The 23,231-nt window shown below is 40.7% G+C and overlaps 1 protein-coding gene across 3 annotated transcripts in view; it reads right to left on the minus strand.

Moving 5' to 3' along the window:
- The window catches only part of IPCEF1 (interaction protein for cytohesin exchange factors 1), a 161,074-nt gene that overhangs the window by 65,045 nt on the left and 72,798 nt on the right, over window positions 1-23,231 (minus strand). For 2 of the 3 annotated variants that reach the window (XM_061130182.1, XM_061130183.1), the window contains 2 exons: window positions 12,096-12,135; window positions 11,307-11,476 (listed from right to left, as the gene is read on the minus strand). In XM_061130182.1, the coding sequence (XP_060986165.1) occupies window positions 11,307-11,476; window positions 12,096-12,135 (210 nt within the window). The remainder of the gene's footprint in view (window positions 1-11,306; window positions 11,477-12,095; window positions 12,136-23,231) is intronic. The other variant, XM_061130184.1, reaches the window with a different exon arrangement.

The raw sequence follows: 23,231 nt of genomic DNA on the forward strand, positions 1-23,231 counted from the left end.
TGCCTCTATATCATCCTATAGGAGGTATATATATATATCATTCTATATATTACCCCTATATCATCCTATAGGCTATACATATCATCCGATATTGCCCCTATATCATCAGAGCGCCTATATTACTCCAATATAGCCCCTATATCATCTTCCCCAGACTGAAGATGAAGCCCAGTTTGGGGAAGATTAAAAGTGATGATGGTTTGGGGAGAGATTTTACTTTTAAAAAAGGAAAAAAAAAAAAAGAGGGGAAAAAAAAGAAAAGCTACTTAAAAGAGAATATGGTTTTGGCTATGGCTTGACTCATGGACTTTCAATGCTTTTTTCCCCTTTTGTTGAAAATAACATTTTCTTCTTCTTCTTCTTCTTCTTTTTTTTTAAGAAAACCATTGTATGTTTAATTTATCTTTTTTGTCTATTGGTCTCCTCTTCGTCATGACCCCCTCTTCCCCCTCCCCCCTTTTCCCAATGAAAGCCATGTTAAATTAATCACTGGATTGACTGTTTCATCTTTTTATTTTTAATAGAGGGTACGCCACAGTTGTAAAGCAATAAGATTTGAGGTAAACACCATGAAAATTTTGCTTTTTGCTAAATTTGCAAAATTTTGCAAGTTGAACAGTAATAAAAAAGGTAGAAGGTGTTAGTTTAAAGTTATTGCTTCTGTCTCTACCTGAATTTTTAAAAAAAAATCAGTTATCTAATACAAGTTTATATTCTATATACAAAAATTTGAAAGTCTAAAAAAATCATAACTTTAAACTTCCACTGATGGGGCAGGTAGGAGATAAAGATGAATTCTGAACTGCTATATTCATGTTTTTTACTGTGGGGCAGGGCAGGGAATTGAGGTGACCTTGTTTGGGGAGGTATGTTTGTTTGTTTGTTTGCCGTGTAGAACCACCCAAGACAGACAGGTCATGGTGGAGAGGTCTGACAGAATGTGGTCCACTGGAGAAGGGAATGGCAAAACACTTCAGTATTCTTGCCTTGAGAACCCAATGAAAAGTATGAAAAGGCAAAATGATACGATACTGAAAGAGGAACTCCCCAGGTCAGTAGGTGCCCAATATGCTAATGGAGATCAGTGGAGAAATAACTCTAGAAAGAGTGAAGGGATGGAGCCAAAGCAAAAACAATACCCAGTTGTGGATGGGACTGGTGATAGAAGCAAGGTCTGATGCTGTGAAGAGCAATACTGCATAGAAACCTGGAATGTTAGGTCCATGAATCAATGCAAATTGGAACTGGTCAAACAGGACATGGCAAGAGTGAACGTCGACATTCTAGGAATCAGCAGAGTAAGATGGACTGGAATGGGTGAATTTAATTCAGATGACCATTATATCTACTACTGTGGGCAGGAATCCCTTAGGAGAAATGGAGTAGCCATCATGGTCGACAAAAGAGTCTGAAATGCAGTACTTGAATGCAATCTCAAAAATGACAGAATGATCTCTGTTCATTTCCTAGGCAAACCTTTCAATATCACGGTAATCCAAGCCTATGCCCCAACCAGTAACACTTAAGAAGCTGAAGTTGAATGGCTCTATGAAGACCTACAAGACCTTTTAGGACTAACACCCAAAAAAATGTCCTTTTCATTATAGCGGACTGGAAAGCAAAAGTAGGAAGTCAAGAAACACCTGGAGTAATAGGCAAATTTGGCCTTGGAGTATGGAATGAAGCAGGGCAAAGGCTAATAGACTTTTGCCAAGAGAACGCACTGGTCACAGCAAACAACCTCTTCCAACAACACAAGAGGAGACTCTACACATGGATATCACCAGATGGTCAACACCAAAATCAGATTGATTATATTCTTTGCAGCCAAAGATGGAGAAGCTCTACACAGTCAGCAAAAACAAGACCCAGAGCTGACTGTGGCTCAGACCATGAACTCCTTATTGCCAAATTCAGACTTAAATTGAAGAAAGTAGGGAAAACCACTAGACCATTCAGGTATGACCTAAATCAAATCCCTAATGATTATACAGTAGAAGTGAGAAATAGATTTAAGGGACTAGATCTGATAGACAGAGTGCCTGATGAACTATGGACAGAGGTCTGTGACATTGTACAGGAGACAGGGATCAAGATCATGGCAAAGAAATGCAAAAAAAGCAAAATGGCTTTCTGAGGAGGCCTTACAAATAGCTGTGAAAAGAAGAAAAGCGAAAAGCAAAGGAGAAAAGGAAAGATATTCTCATTTGAATGCAGAGTTCCAAAGAATAGCAAGGAGAGACAAGAAAGCCTTCCTCAGTGATCAATGCAAAGAAATAGAGGAAAACAACAGAATGGGAAAGACTAGAGATCTCTTCAAGAAAATTAGAGATATCAAGGGAAAATTTCAGGCAAAGATGGGTTCGATAAAGGACAGAAATGGTATGGACCTAACAGAAGCAGAAGATATTAAGAAGAGGTGGCAAGAATACACAGAAGAAATGTACAAAAAAGATCTTCACAGCCCAGATAATCACGATGGTGTGACCACTCACCTAGAGCTAGACATCCTGGAATGTGAAGTCAAGTGGGCCTTAGAAAGTATCACTACGAACAAGGCTAGTGGAGGTGATGGAATTCCAGTTGAGCTACCTCAAATCCTAAAAGACGATGCAGTGAAAGTGCTGCACTCAATATGCCAGCAAATTTGGAAAACTCAGCAGTGGCCACAGGACTGGAAAAGGTCAGTTTTCATTCCAATCCCAAAGAAAGGCAATCCCAAAGAATGCTCAAACTACCACACAATTGCACTCATCTCACACGCTACTAAAGTAATGCTCAAAATTCTCCAAGCCAGACTTCAGCAATACATGAACTGTGAACTTCCAGATGTTCAAGCTGGTTTTAGAAAAGGCAGAGGAACCAGAGATCAAATTACCAACATCCTCTGGATCATCGAAAAAGCAAGAGAATTCCAGAAAAACATCTATTTCTGCTTTATTGACTATGCCAAAGTCTTTGACTGTGTGGATCACAATAAACTGTGGAAAATTCTGAAAGAGATGGGAATACCAGATCACCTGACCTGCCTCTTGAGAAACCTATATGCAGGTCAGGAAGCAACACTTAGAATTGGACATGGAACAACAGACTGGTTCCAAATAGGAAAAGGAGTACGTCAAGGCTGTATATTGTCACCATGCTTATTTGAATTATATGCAGAGTACATCATGAGAAACGCTGGGCTGGAAGAAGCACAAGCTGGAATCAAGATTGCTAGGAGAAATATCAATAACCTCAGATATGCAGATGATACCACCCAAATGGCAGAAAGTGAAGAGGAACTAGAAAGCCTCTTGATGAAAGTGAAAGAGGAGAGTGAAAAAGTTGTCTTAAAGTTCAACATTCAGAAAACTAAGATCATGGCATCCGGTCCCATCACTTCATGGGAAATAGATGGGGAAACAGTGGAAACAGTGTCAGACTTTATTTTGGGGGGCTCCAAAATCACTGCAGATGGTGATTGCAGCCATGAAATTAAAAGACGCTTACTCCTTGGAAGGAAAGTTATGACCAACCTAGATAGCATATTAAAAAGCAGACACATTACATTGCCAACAAAGGTCCATCTAGTCAAGGCTATGGTTTTTCCAGTGGTCATGTATGGATGTGAGAGTTGGACTATAAAGAAGGCTGAGCACCAACGAATTGATGCTTTTGAACTATGGTGTTGGAGAAGACTCTTGAGAGTCCCTTGGACTGCAAGGAAATCCAACCAGTCCATCCTAAAGGAGATTGGTCCTGGGTGTTCATTGGAAGGACTGATGCTGAAGCTGAAACTCCAGTACTTTGGCCACCTCATGTGAAGAGCTGACTCAATGGAAAAGACCCTGATGCTGGGAGGGATTGGGGGCAGGAGGAGAAGGGGACAACAGAGGGTGAGATTGCTGGATGGCATCACCAACTCGATGGACATGAGTCTGAGTCAACTCCAGGAGTTGGTGATGGACAGGGAGGCCTGGCGTGCTGCGATTCGTGGGGTCGCAAAGAGTCGGACATGACTGAGCAACTGAACTGAACTTAACTGAGTGTGTTAATGGGTTTTCCAGGTAGTTAACTGGGTAAAGAAATGGCCTACAATGCAGGAGATGCCAGAGATATGGGCTTGACTCCTGGGTGGGGAAGATCCCCCGGAGGAGGGCATGGCAACCCACTCCAGTATTCCTGCCTGGAGAACCCCCATGGACAGAGGAGCCTGGCGGGCTACAGTCCATAGGTCACAGAGTCAGACCCGACTGAAGTGACTGGGCACAGCATAGCACATAGCCCCTATATTACTGTTTGGTTGGTGTTTTCACAAGCCAATTTCATGAGGTCATCTTCAGACTCAAGAATCTGCAGTGGCTCCCTACTGCCTACTGACCAAACCCACATTCCTACCATGTGCATGTCACTGATCCTCGCTCACCTCTAAACGGGGAGGTCATGTAGCCTGACTTTAGTACCGGTAGATCTTGTTCCGAATTCCAGTCCTGCCACTTACCCCTTAACCAGGTTTGAGCAAGTTACTTAAATTCCCTGAGCTGCAATAAACGCCTTGAAAAATGGGAATAATAAACTGTCTTGCCGAAGTTTATGAGAATTCAGTATAATGCCTAACACAATGGGTTGGCACAGTTCATTTATATTTTCATTCCTTTGTTCACATTAGTCCCCGGACTGGAATGCCCACCCTCTTACCCTCTGTCCTTAAAAAATAAAAAATAATAAAAACTGTCTTCCAAGGCTGATCTTAAGAAAGTCTTCTCCATGAAGACTTTCTAAATTCACTGCAATCCACAGGAATAATCCTTTTTTGTTGGTGAAAATTGTGTTTATCCAGTAAAGAAGGCTGGCCTCTTTGATCAAGGAAATCACATAGCTTTGGAAAATGATGAGATAAGGAAAAACACACCTTCCTAGACAGAAAGGGAAAAGAATCTTCCAGGAATAACAGTTGCTTGGCAGAACTCTCCCACGTTCAACCCAAAATATTTCTCTTTACCCCGAATGTTATAGAATTCATCTATATTGCTCACTCTCAGAGCCATTTTCTTCACCAATTTTTCCTTGATCATGTCATTTACACAGGTCTTTTTGTGTCCACAAGTCTGTAAGCTCTTAATAGAGGGAAGAATTGCAGTCCCTCATTTATTTTTAATTCTACATTTATAACATCTACATCTACTAGTTAGTCCAAATTATTTTTAAGTCCTCAATAAATACTGATGGGAGGATATGTAAATGGGTGGGTAGGTGGATGAATGGAAGGATAGATGATAAACTTTTCATGTTGGCTCGTTTAGAAAGAGAATTTTAATATCTGTTATCTGCAATTAATATTAAACTGTGCTTTGTAATTAAAGCCTAAATTGTTTAGGCAATGCCTCCAAGTTTTATACTAGCCTAATTTTATGTTCCCTTGATGAATTTTGATAGCTCACATATGCCTTTAGATAAAGTAAGAAGATACACCACCAAGATGACTAAATGCTCAGTGAGTAGAAACGTTTAAGAACCTCACTGATTTTAAGTGGATTATATAACAAAATAATACATATAATATTTACCATATGATCAGGCTTCCCTGGTGGCTCAGATGGTAAAGCGTCTGCCTACAATGCAGGAGACCCGGGTTCGATCCCAGGGTCAGGAAGATCCTCTGGAGAAGGAAGTGGCAACCCACTCCAGTACTCTTGCCTGGAAAATCCCATGGACGGAGGAGCCTGGTAGGCTACAGTCTATGGGGTCGCAAAGAGTCAGGCATGACTGAGCGACTTCACTTTCACCACATGATCAGTCTTGGGTATAAATAAAATCTACAACATATTTCTCAAGGAACTATGCAAAGTTTTAATGAAGAATTCTTAGAAAAGAAAAATAAGTTATAGCAAAAGGGGAAATCTAAAAGCTGAAAAAATATAAGATACTTTTTTCACCAATGAGTAATCACATCTTAAGGACCTATCCTGTCACTGTCATAGCAACATGCATGAAAGAAAACAATAATTCAAAACTTTGTCTCTCCTCTGCCAGAGAGGAGACACTGATCCCAAACATCAGTCTTCAGATGTGCCTGGAATCCAGGTGAAATGCTAGAGTGGAGGGGACTCCTTGGGAAGCCTTCCTTCCTCTTTCAACATTTCTGCCCCAACCTGGTGATCTGGATCAATAAACCCTTGTTTTCAGCCAGAGGCCACAGTTAGAAAGAATCTAATAAAATAAACTCTAGGAAGATGTTAGCAAAATGGGAGCAAGCAGCTGTGTGGGACCTATTTGGGACCATGGAACCCTTCTAGCAAATCTCAAATTGGATCTTGTCCTGTATTTTTAAGAACAGACTTGACTTGGTATGACTATTTTATTTTTAATAGAGGTAATTTTACTGGAAAATTATTTTCCATCAAAAGCCACCTTTACTCACCAGCCCATTTCTCAAAACCCCCATGGGTAAGGTAAATGCTGGTGATTCCTAAATCTTGTTTATTTATAAAACCAACAAATACAACATGAGTGCCTGTTAAGTGTCAGACACTGCCTAAGGTGCTAAAGATATACGCAATCTTGCTCTACAGAGATTATTATCAGTTATGGAAAACAGCAAGATCAACAACATGTACGGGCTTCCCTGGTGGCTCGAACTGTAAAGAATCCAACTGCAATATGGGAGACCAGGCTTCAGTCCCTGGGTCGGGGAGATCCCCTGGAGGAGGGCATGGCAACCCACTCCAGCATTCTTGCCTAGAGAATTCCATCGACAGAGGAGCCTGGCAGGCTACAGTCCACAGGGTCACACGGAGTTGGGCATGACTGAGCGACTAAACACACAACAAGATGTACAAAGAGGAAGATAAGTGTAATAAGTATTAAGTATAGGTTGCCATGGGCATAGAAGAGGGGGCCTAATCTGGGTCAGAAGAAAGGTAAGGACATTAAGGGGATCAGCTATTCAACCTAAAATTTGACTTAGGAGGAGGAGTAAGCTTGATGGGATTGAGTGGGAGAAAGACTTTAGGGGGTGAAGACAAAGAGTTATCTGAGCCAATAAACAGCATATGCAAAGGCTTAAAGAGAGAGCTGGCATACATGCCATTAATAAAGAATTAAAATTAGTTCTGCAGTTGCAGCTTGGGTGGCAATATAGAGGGTGGGGAGAGTAAGACAGATATAGGCCAGGAGATTATCAGGAGCCAGGAAATGAACTGGTACTTTAGGGGCAAGGAAAAGCACTTGTATGGATTTCAATCCAGGATTTTAAACAGCCTGGATTTTTAAGGCTGTTCAACTTGAATATGGTTTTGTAAAACATGGCATAAATTCTTGTGTGCAGCATGAGATTCTATGCACATAAGATGGGGTGTGAAAAGCGATAGATGAATGTCTGGACTTGACCTTTCTCAAGAAAATCTGTGTAGCATTTTTTAAAGCAGCAAAGAGTGATAGAAGAAGGAAGTACACCATGTGTCGGTTACTAGGTAACGACAATAACAAAACCCTGAGAGAGGTGAGAGTGCTGTCTCCTCAGGTTGTCAGGGACCAAGAGCGACAAGCAGAGGGATGCCACGACATCAGCTGGACGTGCACATAAGCCCAGCCTCACATTTCACCTCTAGAGTTGCTCTTTCTGAGCCCCACTGAAGGCAGACAATAGCGGGGTGGAACCACATAGGACCAAGCTTATCCTGGTCCCGGCATGGGATCAGGTTGGCACAGGACAACAGCCTAGGGCTGAGAAGTCTAAGGGGCTTAAGGGGATCTGCTTTACCCCCATTAGGACTTGGATCACCTGGAGAATGTGTGTGAGTTCCCTGAGTCTCAGCCTTCTCCCAACATTCAAAACGTGGTGACAACTGCTACTTCAGAGGGTATTTTGGAGGAGTTTTTTAAAAAAAAAAGCATGTAGGAAAGGTACTTCGACTCTCCCTTGGCATTTGGCAGGCCTTTGATAAGAAGAGGCTCTGGCTATGAAACTATCAGCTTCGTTACTGTATGAAAAAGAATGGGGAACAGAGAAGGTAGAAGAAAAAGAAGTTCCTTCATACGGTATAGATGCCTTGGGAGCTACTTTATTGAGTCTGAATTCCTGGAGTGGCTTAAAGTAAATAAATGTTCTCAGCCTGAGGGGATGTGTCTGACTCTTACTTCACAGTTGATATTCACACGGATGGCAGGACTATGACTCTTAATTAAGTATTCACTGAGTAGCCTTTTTTCCCCCAAACAAACATATAATTAAGACGTCAGGGTGTATGTATGTGTGTGTGTGTGTGTGTGTGTGTGTGTGTAGAGATGACTCCTCTATAATACAGAAGCATAGAATTAGGGAGCTGAAAGGGTTGTTCTGTTATATACCACTAGCTGAATAGGATAATTCTCTGGCCAGATAACAATAAGTTATCTCCATTCAACGTTGCTAATTCTATTTCTACTCAAATCCATGATTTGCTCCCTGAGTGTTGCTTTATGTGTTTGTATGGCAGCAACTGAGGACAGGGGCGCTCGAGGGGGTTTGATGGTCCCCCCCTTTTCCTCCTTCTCATCAAGTCTCCATCAACAGTGCTTTTCCCTATGGAAGCATGAGATTCCTAATGCCCAAAATAGGTAATTCATTGCTCCCTTAAGAGAAATAAGCCAAATGAACTGATGAGGCCAAATAAGCCAACTCTGTAACTATGTGTGGTTCAGAGGGGATTCAATTCTATGAAGATAGGAACAGCAACCAGAACATATTTGAGGAAAAATGCGATTGAATGAGGAAATTAATGCCAGGCTTATTTCTGAGCTCTTTTACTTCCCACAGATGTGCTCTGCTCCATCAACACCCAATGCTCCCAACAGTCTCAGAAAATTCCTAAAGAGCTATTAAAAAGTAAATTAGTAAGCCGTCTCATTTCATAAAAGATGCAGGCTATAACTTGCCAAAACTAGCCAAAAGAAAAAGCCTAAAATATTATAAATGAGAAGGAGAAGGTTATATTAACCCTAATTTATTAACCTTCATAAGAAGGAAGTTGTATTATTTACAATAGCCAAGATACAGAAACAATCCAAATGCTCATCAATGGATGAGTGGATTAAAAGGATGTGAGCATGCTTCAGTCCACGGGGTCACAAAGAGTTGGACACAATTAAGTGACTGAACTCAACTGACTGAGATATGTAAATAATAGAATATTATTTAGCTATGACAGGCTTCCCTGGTGGCTTAGATGATAAAGAATCTGCCTGTAATGCAAGAGACTTGGGCTCAATCCCTGGGTCAGGAAGATCCCCTGGAGGAGGGAACGGCAACACACTCCAGTATTCTTGCCTGGAGAATCCCATGGACAGAGGAGCCTGGCAGACTGCAGTCCATGGGGTCACAATGAACCACTAACACACACACACATTCAGCTATAAAAATATAAAAATAATGAAATTCTGCCGCTTGCGACAACATGGATGGACCTTGAAGGCACTATGCTAAGGGAAATAAATTAGACAGAGATGAATACTGTATGCTCTCACTTTTATGTAGAATCTTTAAAAAAGAAAGAAACAAACCCAAGCTCAGAGATACAGATAACAGGTTGGTGGCTGTCCGAGGTGGAGACTGAGGGGTGAGCCAAAGGGGTGAAGATAATAAAAGTACAAACTGTTAGTTATAAAGTAAATAAATCATAGGGATGTAATGTACAATACTGTGACTATAGTAAATAATACTGTATTGCATATTTGAAAGTTTATAGTAAACAAATCTTAAACTTTCTCATTAAAAAAATTAAAAGAAGAAAGCTGTATTCGTTTAGGAAAAAAACCCTTAGGATAGAAGGTGAGAGCCCAGCCCAAGGTTGCCTTAATTGAAATAAAACCATTCCATGCTAGATGAGATGAGGAATGTATCCAGGAGAGGAGAACAAAAGAGAGACCAAGGAGACAGTGGAGGACGACATATTCTGCAAGGTGGTTCTTACTTGTGAACCTCCCAAATCTTTGATAAAATTGCTAAAACTCAAAAATATATATTTTTGTAAAACTCAGTGGAGAATTTTGTACCAGGTTTTGGGTGAAACCAAAGCAATAAACTTGGGAGCAGGAGACAGGATGGGGGGGTGTAGAGAGAGAGGCACAAGAGAGGGAGCTGATTCCAGGGCACTGGGGTTGGATTTGAGTCCAGTTTAACCAGATCCTTACAGGACAGGTGCCTTGGGTCACGTGGATACACAAGTTTTCGATTAGTGGCCAGTGAATGTAAATTTCTCAGCTGAAAATTTCACCTTCAAACTACACAGGGCACTTATTTTACATTTATAAATTTATTTGCCCTAAAGCTCTGTTGCTCGAGAGATGGGCATACACAAGACGTTTTAAAAGAATGGCGTCACATAAAAAGAACTGTTCTGGCTTGTGGTCAATTTTTAAATGATTTCCCCTTAATAGATTAAAGGACCTCCATTGCTGACCTTCACTCGACAGAAATGGGAAACAAGCTCTCCTGAGATCAGCAATTGGCTACTTGGGGTTAGTGGAGAGGGTTCTTTTTTGAAAGATCTCTGGTCAATATTCAACAACATCATTGTTTTCAGGATGCCTCAAGCCAGGAAAGATAAGCACACATTTTTTTAAAATTTTGATCATCACACATTTTAACAATAACTTTATTTCCAGCCCTTTCCAACAGAAAACTCGCCTGCAAAAAAGTACACTGCCTGTTACAGGATAAATTAGGCAACTTTCTTATCAAGACTTGTCCGAGGATCATTAGTTTAAAGCCATCAGTGTATACGCCAAAAAACAAGAGATGACAGTCACCAACACAATGTCGGCATGCAGGTTAGAGATTCCAAAACCAACCCCTGCACACACACACCTCCCAATAGAGGAGGTCAGAGGAAAAGAAAATAATGAAGGAGGAGAAATGGAAACAGCTTCAGTGGACAGAATCAGTTTATACCCTCAACTTTTCTTAAAGTTGAGACCCTTTTTTCAGTAGAGATCTTAGCAAAGTCAAGTGTCCATAGCACAGGTTGTTCATGGAAATCCTGAAATGATTAGCATCTCTCATGGAAAAGTAACATTAACAGGCCCCAAAATCCTTCTTTAAGACAGGTATACATTGGGATGCTCCTCTCCAACCTAAGATCAGTCAAGCCCGATGGTTTTCTCCTCCAAGTACAACAGAAAAACCTACATAACCACAGAAGCAGTTTCTAGAGCTTATTGGTTTACTTGCTCTATTCCAAGTCCCAGAACTTGAAATGATCTTTCCCATAGGGACCACCTGCTCCATCATGATCTCTGACCCACCCTTTGTTGAAGAGGGAAGAGGAGGAAGACAATGGACTCACCAGCTGATTGCCGTACCAGTACAGCGACGACCCCTTCAGGACCACCCAGAACTTTTTCCATTTATTGCCTAGGAAAGTTCCTTTCTCTTTTTTCTTATAGAGCCACCCTTGGCAGTCAGCATGTCCCAGGTCTTTACACGATATCCTCCTTCGACTCATGCTGAAAAAACCTGCAAATGAGTACATGAAAAAGTAGGTAACGTCGTATCCTGATTTATAAGACAGAGTGAAAGGGAACTGTACGCTGTTTACCTTCAGGAAGTTGGATTTTTGTACCAAGATTTATGCAAAGTGAATGTGAAACATAAAGTATCGATTTTATTTTTAAACATTCATTTGGGGCTTAGAAGGGACACGATCAAAGAAACAGTGAGACACAGGCAGGTGTAAGTCTAAGAACATTCTTCAATCGAGTAAGTTGAACACATGAAAATCATGATTCTGGCAGGCACATCACTGCACTAACCAGCTTGTTTCAACAATAATAGCAGTAGTTATGCAAGAGATGGAAAAGGGTTAATGCCCACCTAGAAACATAGCCACTTGCCGACTCAGTGCCAGTCTTTGTAAGCTCTATTGACATACCACGGGGGATTAATCCAAATGAACAGCAAGCCATCATTTCTTAAAATAAAATCGATCCAAAAACAAGAACCCCACATTAATCTGCCATCCACGTCCTGGTATTAGCATTAAGACAGACAAAAATCGGATCCCAAAGAAGACATCCAGGAGAACACGACACTCACACACACAAATAGGGGATAAAGAAACAAAAGATCTAATTACCTTGAGTTTTCTTTCTCTGCTTCTGACGCAAGGGAACCTGCTGGAAATGCAGGAAGGAGAGAAAAGAGGAAATTTCTGATTGTGTTGTAACATTTGTAAAGAGAGAAGGAGGGAGGAGGTGGCAGTGTTTATGAGCAGGATGGAAGCTTAAAAAAAAAAAAAAAAACTCTCCAAGCAGAGCTAAAGGGGCGCTTACTAGCTCAGGCACAAAATGTGCTAATTAGAATCAATAGGCATCTGGCTGCACCTGAAAAAAAGACTGAACACAGCGTTTATCACTAATGTTTCCTGTTTCCACCCACAGTCACCTTTTTCACTACCACTTTAGTTATGACAGGATAGTGTTCTCTCAAGTTCTTAAAAATAATAAAAAATATCTCCCCTTTCATTTTTTGTGAGAGAAGAAAAACTTACAGCATGCTTCATTTTTGTGCCATGTCTAAAGAGCAGCAATTATTTAAATAAACCTGGAAGACAACCATTACAATCTCACACGACTACAGGTTTACATCAGACTACTAAATTCATGGTCCTGCTACCTCCACGGGGTTGCATGTAAACCACATGAATTAAACATCCCAGAAAAAGAAGTCCCACAACCTCTTTTGGTGAGGTGTAAGTACCTATCAACCGTCCTTATTGGGAGATTCTGATTTGCAGCCAGGTTTAATTCACATATTGTCTTATGGAAGATAAATTAATTACCAATTTCTATTTTATACTAGCTCTTCTAAGATTTAAATTAGAAAAAAAGATGCTATATCTGAAATACACATTTTTCACAGTACATTTTAAACAATTCATGTAAAATCATCAGACTATAAACAAAAATAGAAAAAAAATGCTTTCAACTGGCTCTGTGTGTGTGTGTGTGATTTTTTTTCCTCCGTGATATCTAAGCTGAATTCAGTCAGGGTTAAATGACATAATCTTTTGAGTGGAGAATTTGAAAAAAAAAATGTATATAATCGAAGAGGAGTTCTAAAAATTGGTATGCAATCCTATTACAAGATCTTATAAAGTTATTCTAGATGCACCTGGCTAATATCCTCTGCATCTGACTATTGCTCTAATAATTACAAAGGTTCTATTATATGTTTGAAGAGGGAATATGACCGAGTGGAAGTAAGATGGGATTTTTAAATTCAGAGACCTGAAATCAACTTACAGTTGTTATAATCAGTAGCTGTGTTACCCAGGGAAAAGTCAGTTTAGCACTCAAAACCAACTTCCTTCATTTGTAAAATCAAGATATTTATAATTCCAATCCTGTAAGTCTCATAAGTATTTAATATGACTGTATACAAAATTGCACTAAAAACTAAAAATTCTGTATGTATGCACTGTAATATTATATAATTATAGATATAAACAAATACTTCATACCTAATAACCAAAAATTTCCTAATAAGTTTTAAGATAGGTAGGATTTATATTTCTCTCAGATATATTTCTCTCAATATTTAACTTCAGTGATGAAGTTAAAGTGCCTTAAACTATATTTCCTGAGAAACCTCATACTGACTTTTTATTTTACAAATATTAGAATAAAATGTTATCCCTGAAGAAATAAATCATCTTTTTGAAAAATGAACATGACAAAGGCAATAACTGCCCTAAACTTTAGGCAAGAGAAGACATGTCAGAGTCAAGACAGGCAACTAAAATTTAGGCACTTTTTAGCAAGTTCTAGTCATTTCCACTTCGTAAGATAATCTCCCACACTGACCTGCATCCTGGGCTAAAATTCCCTCTATTCTCTCAAATGTTCTTTCTCCTGGGGTTTTTTCTATATGCAATTATCTGAGTTCAGCAAAGCCCATTAACAAAATATTTTAGCCCAAATATATTGTTTGGATAATGTATATTATTTGGATAGCTAGAACTTAGCTGAGAACCAGGACTAAAAAAGAAGAAACTAAGTCACTTTAGACAGTGGGAACAATTTAAGAGAATCTGGGGTCCAGGAGACCCCAGGAAGCTCTCGAGACAAATTAAGAACCACAGGGGAGTAGGAAGAAAAAGGAATTGTAGGCAGAGGCGGTCCTAGACCATTCTGGCCCATCTGAACGAAGTCAATCACATTAGCTTATACAAAAAGAACAGCTTAGAAAAGAAGAGAAAGTAGGAGCGGAGGCTGTAGGATCTATGAAGGGAGGCAGCCCACATTCCATCCCTATCCCTCCTGACTGGGAGCAGGCGAATCTCCTCCATCCCTCAATTATGGGCTCCTAGGCTTAACAGGTGATGCTGGTGATAAAGGTATCTCTTGTCACCAATGCAGGAGACGAGACATAAGAGACATCGGTTCAATCCCTGGGTTGGGAAGATCCCCTGGAGGAGAAAATGGCCACTTGCTCCAGTATTCTTGCCTAGAAAATTGCATGGACAGAGGCGCCTAGTGGGCTACAGTCCATGGGGTCGCAAAGAGTCTAACACAACTCAAGTGACTCAGCACAGCACAGTTTGACAAGGTCTTTCCAGTTCTACCAGACAAGCTGATGGCTGCTTCTAGAGAAAACCCTCTATCAAACTGCATGCTGTGTCTCTACTTGGCCCCAAAACAGGCCTCGGTCTATGCTAGATTCTTGCCTCTGGACTAATGAGAAGTGGGGCTCTAGGCTGGACAATACCTCAAGCAGGGGGAGCACCCAAAACTGAGAGGACTTTATTCAGACTTTTTTTTTTTAAAAAAAAAAAAAACGAGGACAAGGAGTTTAGTCATTGAGTCAGCCCTACACCTCAGACAGAACTTTTCCTAGGGCAAATGATCATAAAATCTGCATAAGTGTTCAAACTTTCCCCCAACCAGAAGCAGAGCTGCATATTACAGGATTGATAAATTAGAGGGAATTACATTTTCACTTGATCGACATGAACCTGAAACCTAAATTGATTTACATGAGAGAATGAAAACAATCTTGAGAACTTCAGTAAGTTTGAGATATGTCTAACTCCTCACAACAGGAAGTGGAACCCACGAACTCGTCAGTTTCAAAAAGATCTCACATGTGGTTTATTCCACTAGATGAGCAAGAAAAAGCCAAGCAAACAGTGAGCATTTTATGAAACCATTTTTTTTGATAGGGAATTATAACCATTATAACAAATGTGTGTGTAAGTATGCTCAGTCATGTCCAACACTTTGTGACCCTATAGACGGCAGCCCACCAGGCTCCTCAGTCCATAGGATTTCCCCAGAGAAGACTGGAATGCGTTGCCATTTCCAGCTCCAGGTGATCTTCCTGACCCAGGGATTGAACCTGTATCTCTTCATAACAAATATCTGAAGCCTAACAAGGTATTTTTCTCACAAGATTTTCTTCCTATTGGGATATTAAAAGTAAAACTTAAAATTCTGAATTTGCCCTAACTTGGCTCTAAAATTTGAGGACATTTTTCTTTTAAATAAATATTTCCTTTTTATTGAAAAAGAATATTTTTCTTTTACTTTTTAGAGGGTGGGGTTTAAAAAAATTCACTTGGTTATTAATCACTCAAAAACACATGCTGTATAAATATACAAAGGAACCAGTGTAAAATATACAAATGGACCTCCTCTGATATTGAATGATGGTGTTCACATCCAAGTTAAGGGTAATTATTATACTGATTTCTAATTTATGCTTCCCTGGTGGCTCAGAGGGTAAAAGCATCTGCCTACAATGCAGGAGACCCAGGTTCGATCCCTAGGTCGGGAAGATCCTCTGGAGAAGGAAACGGCCACCCACTCCAATATTCTTGCCTGGAGAATCCCATGGACAGAGGAGCCTGGTGGGCTACAGTCCATGGAGTTGCAAAGAGTCACACATGACTGAGCGACTTCACTTCACTAATTTATGCAACAATTAAATCTTAAAGGTACAATTTGCCCATGACATATTAAAATTCACCATAAAATAGTTTGTCATCACATCAAACTTCACAATGATCTCATCTTAAAATTGTACGGTGATATGCTATGACGGGTCCCGATTTGTGGCATTTTGCCAAGTTCCATGGTACAAAACCTCACAGCACTGTCAATTTTAAGCTACCAATACTTTAAGTGGCCAGCAGCCTGAGCCGAAGGACACAAAGAGCCTCAAAGCTCTAGGGTAGTATTAGTCACTCAGTCAGTCCAACTCTTTGTGACCCCACGGACAATAGCCCGCCAGGCTCCTCCATCCATGGGATCGTCCAGGCAAGAATACTGGAGTGGGTTGCCATTTCCTTCTCCACTAACCAAGCCACAAAAATTCCTACATTTTGTAGGGCCAAACCAGCTCCAGCTGATAAAGCCACTAGGGAGTTTCTCTACAAAACACCTTTGCCCCCTTCCCAAAAAAAATCACTCCTTTTTCCTGGAAAATTAAACTCAATTTTGTAAAGAGAAATTTCAAGCTTTAAATATTAAAATTTCACCTGTAAAAATACATGAAAAACTTGCTACTTTTTTTTCAGAAGACTAGCTACCTTAGATATTACTAAGTTAATATGAAAAGAAACCCTCTGATAGTGAAAAATGAAGATAGATAACTTTATAATAACAATAGACAATAATTGAAAACAATAATAACCAAGAAGCATAAACCTTACAGTTAGATAGTGTTTGCCATAGCCAGGGTGAGTCTTTTCATAAACACTTGGACTGAACTGTCACAACATTTACAGCTTAGATGTTATTATAATGCACATTTTACCGAGAAGAAAATTTTTTAATTAATTTTTATTAGAGTACAATCACTTTACAGTGTTGCATTAGTCTCTTGCCATACGGCAAAGTGAATCAGTCACAGGTATACGTACATCCCCTCTTTTTTAGATTTCCTTCCCACCATTTAGGTCGGAGGAGAAAACGGAAGTAAATCAAGGTTCAGTGTTTTGCCCAAAGTCACAAAAGGAAATGGTAAAATACATATATTTATTTCAAAGAATAAAATTCACAAAGTAGTAACCTTTAAGGTTATTTGCTTTGGTTGTTGATGTTATATAAAATAAGAGGACAGAAAAGCAGGGATTGGAGTTTGAAGGGAAGCTGGATACAATGGCACTTTCTAGATTGAAGAGAAATTGGAGAAATAAAAGAAGAACTAGGGAGAAGAGAAAGAAGAAAGAGAAGACAAAGGAGGGCGGGTGAGAAGGAGGAGGCTAGAAGGTGGAAAGTGAGGGAGAAACGTGTCAGGGAAAGAGTGTCTAGCTTAATCAGTGGAATAAATGACAACAATGTAGAGAACTGTGGTGTTGGAGAAGACTCTTGAGAGTCCCTTGGGCTGCAAGGAGATCCAACCAGGCCATCCTAAAGGAGATCAGTCCTGGGTGTTCATTGGAAGGACCGATGCTGAAGCTGAAACCAATACTTTGGCCACCTGATGCAAAGAGCTGACTCATGTGAAAAGACCCTGATGCTGGGAAAGATTGAAGGTGGAAGGAGAAGGGGATGACAGAGGATGAGATGGTCAGATGGCATCACCGACTCAATGGACATGAGTCTGAGTAATCTCCAGGAGTTGGTGATGGACAGGGAGGCCTGGCGTGCTGCAGTCCATGGGGTCACAAAGAGTCAGACACGACTGAGTCACTGAACTGAACTGATAGAGAACATGGCTTGAATAGAGAAATGACAACCCACTCCAGTGTGGCCTGGAGAATCCTATGAACAGAGGAGCCTGGTGGGCTACAGTCCACAGGGTCGCACAGTCAAACACGACTGAAGCGAGTTAACACAGTAGCATTTATAAATCTGTACATATATATCCATAGTAAACATATTGAGTTTGATGTATATAAGACACATGGGAAAATAGCATATATAGTATTTACGAGTCTAGAGATGTGGGAGAAGTCTGGAATAAAGACGTAAAATGAGAAATCATCAGTGTACAGAGAGTGGAAATCTTGAGTTTGGGTACGATCACTCAGATGTGTAGGATGTCAAAGGACTGAAGTCAAAATCCAAAGGAAGACCAAAGCGTTTACACAGAACTAACAGGAATGGAGACTATCAGGAGACAGAGCAGACCAGCAGAGGAAAACAAGAAAATAAGGAGAGGGGTTGTCTCGGAAGTGAGGGAGAGACTGAAGGGAGAGGTGAGCCAAAACCATCAAACACTGCCGGGTGTAAAAAGAGAAAGACAAAATTACTAGAGACCTTGGCAAAACAGTGTCATCGTCGTGTCGGCTAGAAAACAAATTTCAGTGGGTTGGGGAGGAGTGGGAATTGAAGAAGTTAACAGGGCACTAAAGTCTCTCCAGAATCTTGACTGAAAAGAGGAGACATGATGGTAACAGGAGTCCTGGGGCCAAAAGACATTGTTACATGTGTTTTCAAAACCATGCTCCTGTGCTTATAATCTCTCCTGCAGTAAACTATAGATAAACACTTGTTCACTGATAGTGGGATGTTGAAACTGAAAAGCCATTTAACTACATGATATCAAAAGTCTCAGCTGTTCATATTCTAACTCATTGAGTACACATTTCTTACTTCCTTCTTTTCCTTCTTAGTTTTCACTTTATTTTTAAGGGAATGAAATATGAATGCATGATATACAACTTCCCCTTTCCATTTCCCTCTCATCCACCCCAGGTTACACTAAACTGAATGTGATATTTATCATTCCCATACAATTTTAGTATTTATAAGCAGCATTTAACAATACCATAAGCAATAAATAGCATTAAAGGAGGTGTTTAATTTTCAGTATTGTATTTTTGAGATTTTTTTTTCCATGTTGAGATAAGTAGTTGTAATTCTAAGACAGCACTGCAGTCAATGAAAATTTCACAGTTTATTTATCCACTCACATGTTCAGTTCAGTTCAGTTCAGTCGCTCAGTCATGTCCGACTCTTGGCGACCCCACGAACCACAGCATGCCAGGCCTCCCTGTCCATCACCAACTCCCGGAGTCCACCCAAACCCATGTCCATTGAATTAATGACGCATCCAACCATCTCATCCTCCATTGTCCCCTTCTCCTCCTGCCCTCAATCTTTCCCAGCATCAGGGTCTTTTCAAATGAGTCAGCTCTTCGCATGAGGTGGCCAAAGTATTGGAGTTTCAGCTTCAACATCAGTCCTCCAATGAACACCCAGGACTGATCCCGTTTAGGATGGGCTGACTGGATCTCCTTGCAGTCCAAGCGACTCCCAAGAGTCTTCTCCAACACCACAGTTCAAAGGCATCAATTCTTCGGTGCTCAGCTTTCTTTATAGTCCAGCTCTCACATTCATACATGACTCACATGTTAACCCACATTTAATATATAACTGTGCACTGCCACAACATTGTTGCAATAATCAACTTTGTATAACTTTCACTGTACAATTTAATACACATGGGCACATGTGTCCCTGGGCTAGAGTATTTACCTGAAAGTAGATTGCATGGTCATCGGAGAAGGCAATGGCACCCCACTCCAGTACTCTTGCCTGGAAAATCCCATGGACAGAGGAGCCTGATAGGCTGCAGTCCACGGGGTCACTAAGAGTTAGACACGACTGAGTGACTTCACTTTCACTTTTCACTTTCATGCATTGGAGAAGGAAATGGCAACCCACTCCAGTGTTCTTGCCTGGAGAATCCCAGGGACGGAGGAGCCTGGTGGACTTCCGTCTATGGGGTCGCACAAGAGTCGGACACGACTGAAGCGACTTAGCAGCAGCAGCAGCAGCAGATTGCATGGTATGCATCCTTAATTTTTTGGATATCCCCCGATTGCTCTCAAAGTGTCCTACTTATAATCCTTGCAATTAAGAAAGGACTTCTCAGGTAGCACTAGTTGTTAAAAAAACCCACCTGCCAATGCAGAAGATGCAAGAGATGTGAGTTCAGTTTCTGGGTTGAGAAGATTCCCTTGGAGAAGGGCATGGCAACCCACTCCAGTATTCTTGTCTGGAGACCCCATGAACAGAGGAGTCTGGAAGGCTATGGTCCATAGGGTCGCAGAGTCAGATATGACTGAAATGACTTAGTATGCATGCATGTGATGTATAAAACTTTTAATTCTCTACAATCTGGAATATGTTTTGGTCTTTTCTTTCAAAATTTCAGCCATCTCTCTACCCATTCTTTTTTTGTTTTTTTCCTATCCCACTGTGTTTTACTGTTAATTTTCTTTGTCTTAATTTTTCATCTGTCTATCTCTCCGTACCATGCATGTCCTGTACAGGTTTTTCAATTTACAAATACTCATTTAGAAAGTATCCAATGTTGAATGTAAGTCATTTACTGAGCTTTCTATTTCAAAAATTATGTTTTCTTTTCTAATACCTCTTAATTTTTTCAAAACCCACTTGTGTTTTATACTTTTTCATTTGTGCCCACTTTCTTTCAAAATTATATAAAAGATTCTTTGAGTTTCACACTTAAAAAATTTTGTCAGGCTTTGAAATTTTGCTTTTATGTAAAATAAAATTAGACTTGCAATTTTTACTTCATAGCCTACCTTTCTTAGCATTTTTCAAACCTGTTTTGGAACTTAAGTTTGCAGAACTGTGAGGGGAAGGGTCTTAATTCACAATGTTCTTTCTCTCTCCATTTCCCTCTCTCTCTGCTCTCCTTTCCCCCATTATGCCCAAGGCTCCCTCTTTATCAGTTGGAGGTTGCTGCCACTGGATGTGGAATGAGCTTTACAATCACGTCACTTTAAGAATTGATTTCTATTATTTCCCAAAGATCTTCATGGTAGGTACTATGTTTACCTTCCTTTCCACAAAGGAGGAACTTCATCTTGGTGTGGTAAGTAACCTTCCCTCAGATCACATTGAGCTAGCAATAGAGCCAACACTAGACCTGGCCATTCAGATTCCTAAGTCTGTTGTTTAACTCAAGGCTACTCTACTTCTTCTGTCTTTTTTATTCCACGATGGTTTGCCTCTCCTCTCCAATGGGTATGATAACTTATCTGTTCACAAATCTCAGTGGTAACAAGTGCTGGTGACACAATCCATCCAGTGGTCCAAACCAGCACCTGTGGTTAATCTATATAGGCTTTTCTTCCATCCCACATAATTACTTAAATCACTTCCTCTGTTAATGGTGCTTCTTAAAGTTTATCAAATTCCTTTATCAGCTCTATAATTAAATGACAGCTCTGCTTAGATTGAATGATCCGCCACGACCATGTTCTTGAACACACCATGACTTCAAAATCTAGTGCCTAGCCTGATGCCTAATGCACAGGGAGCACTCGATAAATATTTAACAAAAGGTTAACTGTGCCTTATGTCAACTTTTATTTCCTATAATGCCTTAATGATAGTGCTTGGTACAAGGGGACACTTAACAAATATCTGGAAAGCCATCTAGTGTTTGATTACTCAGAGCTGAAAATACCTCCACGAACATCAGCAGAGAAAAGCAACATTCAAGTTGCTCTGCATTTTTCTCCCCACAGAGAGCCACATACATAGGGAAAAGCTCCTGGGGTCAACTAACACTAAGTTTGAACTTACCTGGGGAGATGACCCCGGATGCTTCTTTAAAGGTAAAATGGACTTGTGCTGGACAAACCTCTTGCTGTTGTTTAGTCGCTAAATCATGTCCGACTCTTGCAACCCCATGGACTGCAGCCCACCAAGCTCCTCTGTCCATGGGCTTTCCTAGGCAAGAATACTGGAGTGGGTTGCTATTTCTTTTTCCCGGGGATCTTCCTGACCCAGGGATTGAACCCATATCTCCTACATTGGCAGGCGGGTTCTTTACCACTGAGCCACCAGGGAAGCTCAGAACAACAGGAGACTGAAGCAGACAAATCTCTACTTCAAGCTAAAATACTACTGCCTGAAAAACCACAGTAGCTCTCTTCGGCATCCTGCTTTAACCATATCCTCCAAAGACAAAGAATCTGGAACCCAAGAAACAGGAATGCATGGGGTGGAGAAGAGGTGCTGGCAGGAGGGACACAAGTCTTCCAGAGGTAGCCAACAAGCCCCCACCCTGTCATCTGTTCCCCAGGCAGCTGTCCTGTGCTTCTCCGCTCCACGTCCTACTTGGGACAGAAAACATGCACAGCAGCTTCCTACCTTCAAAGCAGCATTGGCCCTGCCAATTCAACACAGCGTTCTGTTGATGGAGCCGAAAAAGCAAGCGGCCAACATTTCAGCTCTTTCCAGTTGATCAAAAAGGTGGGAAAGAGATTCCTCGGTTCGTTTCTGAATATTTCCACATCCTTGAGACACACACCATGGGCACAGAGATGGAGTGGGGGGCAGGGCAGGTTCCCATGGGGCTGGAATCACGTGGCGGCTGTTCCCAGCACACAGAAGGACCAGGCAATACACGTTCTGTGAATGATGTATGCAGGGGTTTTTTGTAAAGCACACACATCAAGGACCAGTTTGCTGTTAGATCGTTGCACAGATGCAGTCCCAGCAACAGCAGAAAACCCAACGACCACAGTGCCGGAAGTAAGTGCCCATTCACACTGGGTGAGCTTGTCCTCATCAGCAGAAAGATTGAGCCAAGCAACTGTGATTTCTATGCAGAGACTTTCATTTCAGCAAAAAGTTTTCACTTGGCATTTCTTTTTTCCAGGAGACATTTAGGGAAGGAAATTTATTTTAAACAATTTTTGAGAAAACACTGTCATAAAGTTTTGATCTAAGAGAACTGTGACATTTCTTCCCCACTAGAGCAATCCCCGAAAGCGACTCTTGAAAGCTTTAGGTAAAAGAATTGTGTACAACGGTAAACGAGATATTGTGTCACATTCTCTCTGAGCCTTGTCATCCTTAAATTAAGGCTGCTTTCCTTCCTTAACTAAAATGCTGTTACTAAAATCTAAGAGTTTAGTAATCAAGCCTTTTTTTTCTTTGTAATCAAGCCTTTAAGACTCATATGCTAGTCATTATTATTTATTTATCTATTTATTTTAATGAGAAATGAAACATAAAAGAAAACAAAGCATACTGATTTAGTATATAATGCTGAATCACCACAGTATCATGCTGCTTGCTGTTGTTTAGTTGCTAAGTCATGTCTGACCCTTCTGCAACCCCAAGGACTGTAGCCTACCAGGCCCCCCTGTCTATGGGATTTTTCGGGCAAGAATACTAAAGTGGGTTGCCATTTCCTTCTCCAGGTGATCTTCCCGACCCAGGATCAAACTCGAGTCTCTTACGTCTCCTGCATTGGCAGGTGGATCCTTTACCAC

The sequence above is a fragment of the Dama dama genome, chromosome 26, assembly GCF_033118175.1.
Source record: "Dama dama isolate Ldn47 chromosome 26, ASM3311817v1, whole genome shotgun sequence".
Lineage (NCBI taxonomy): Eukaryota > Metazoa > Chordata > Mammalia > Artiodactyla > Cervidae > Dama > Dama dama.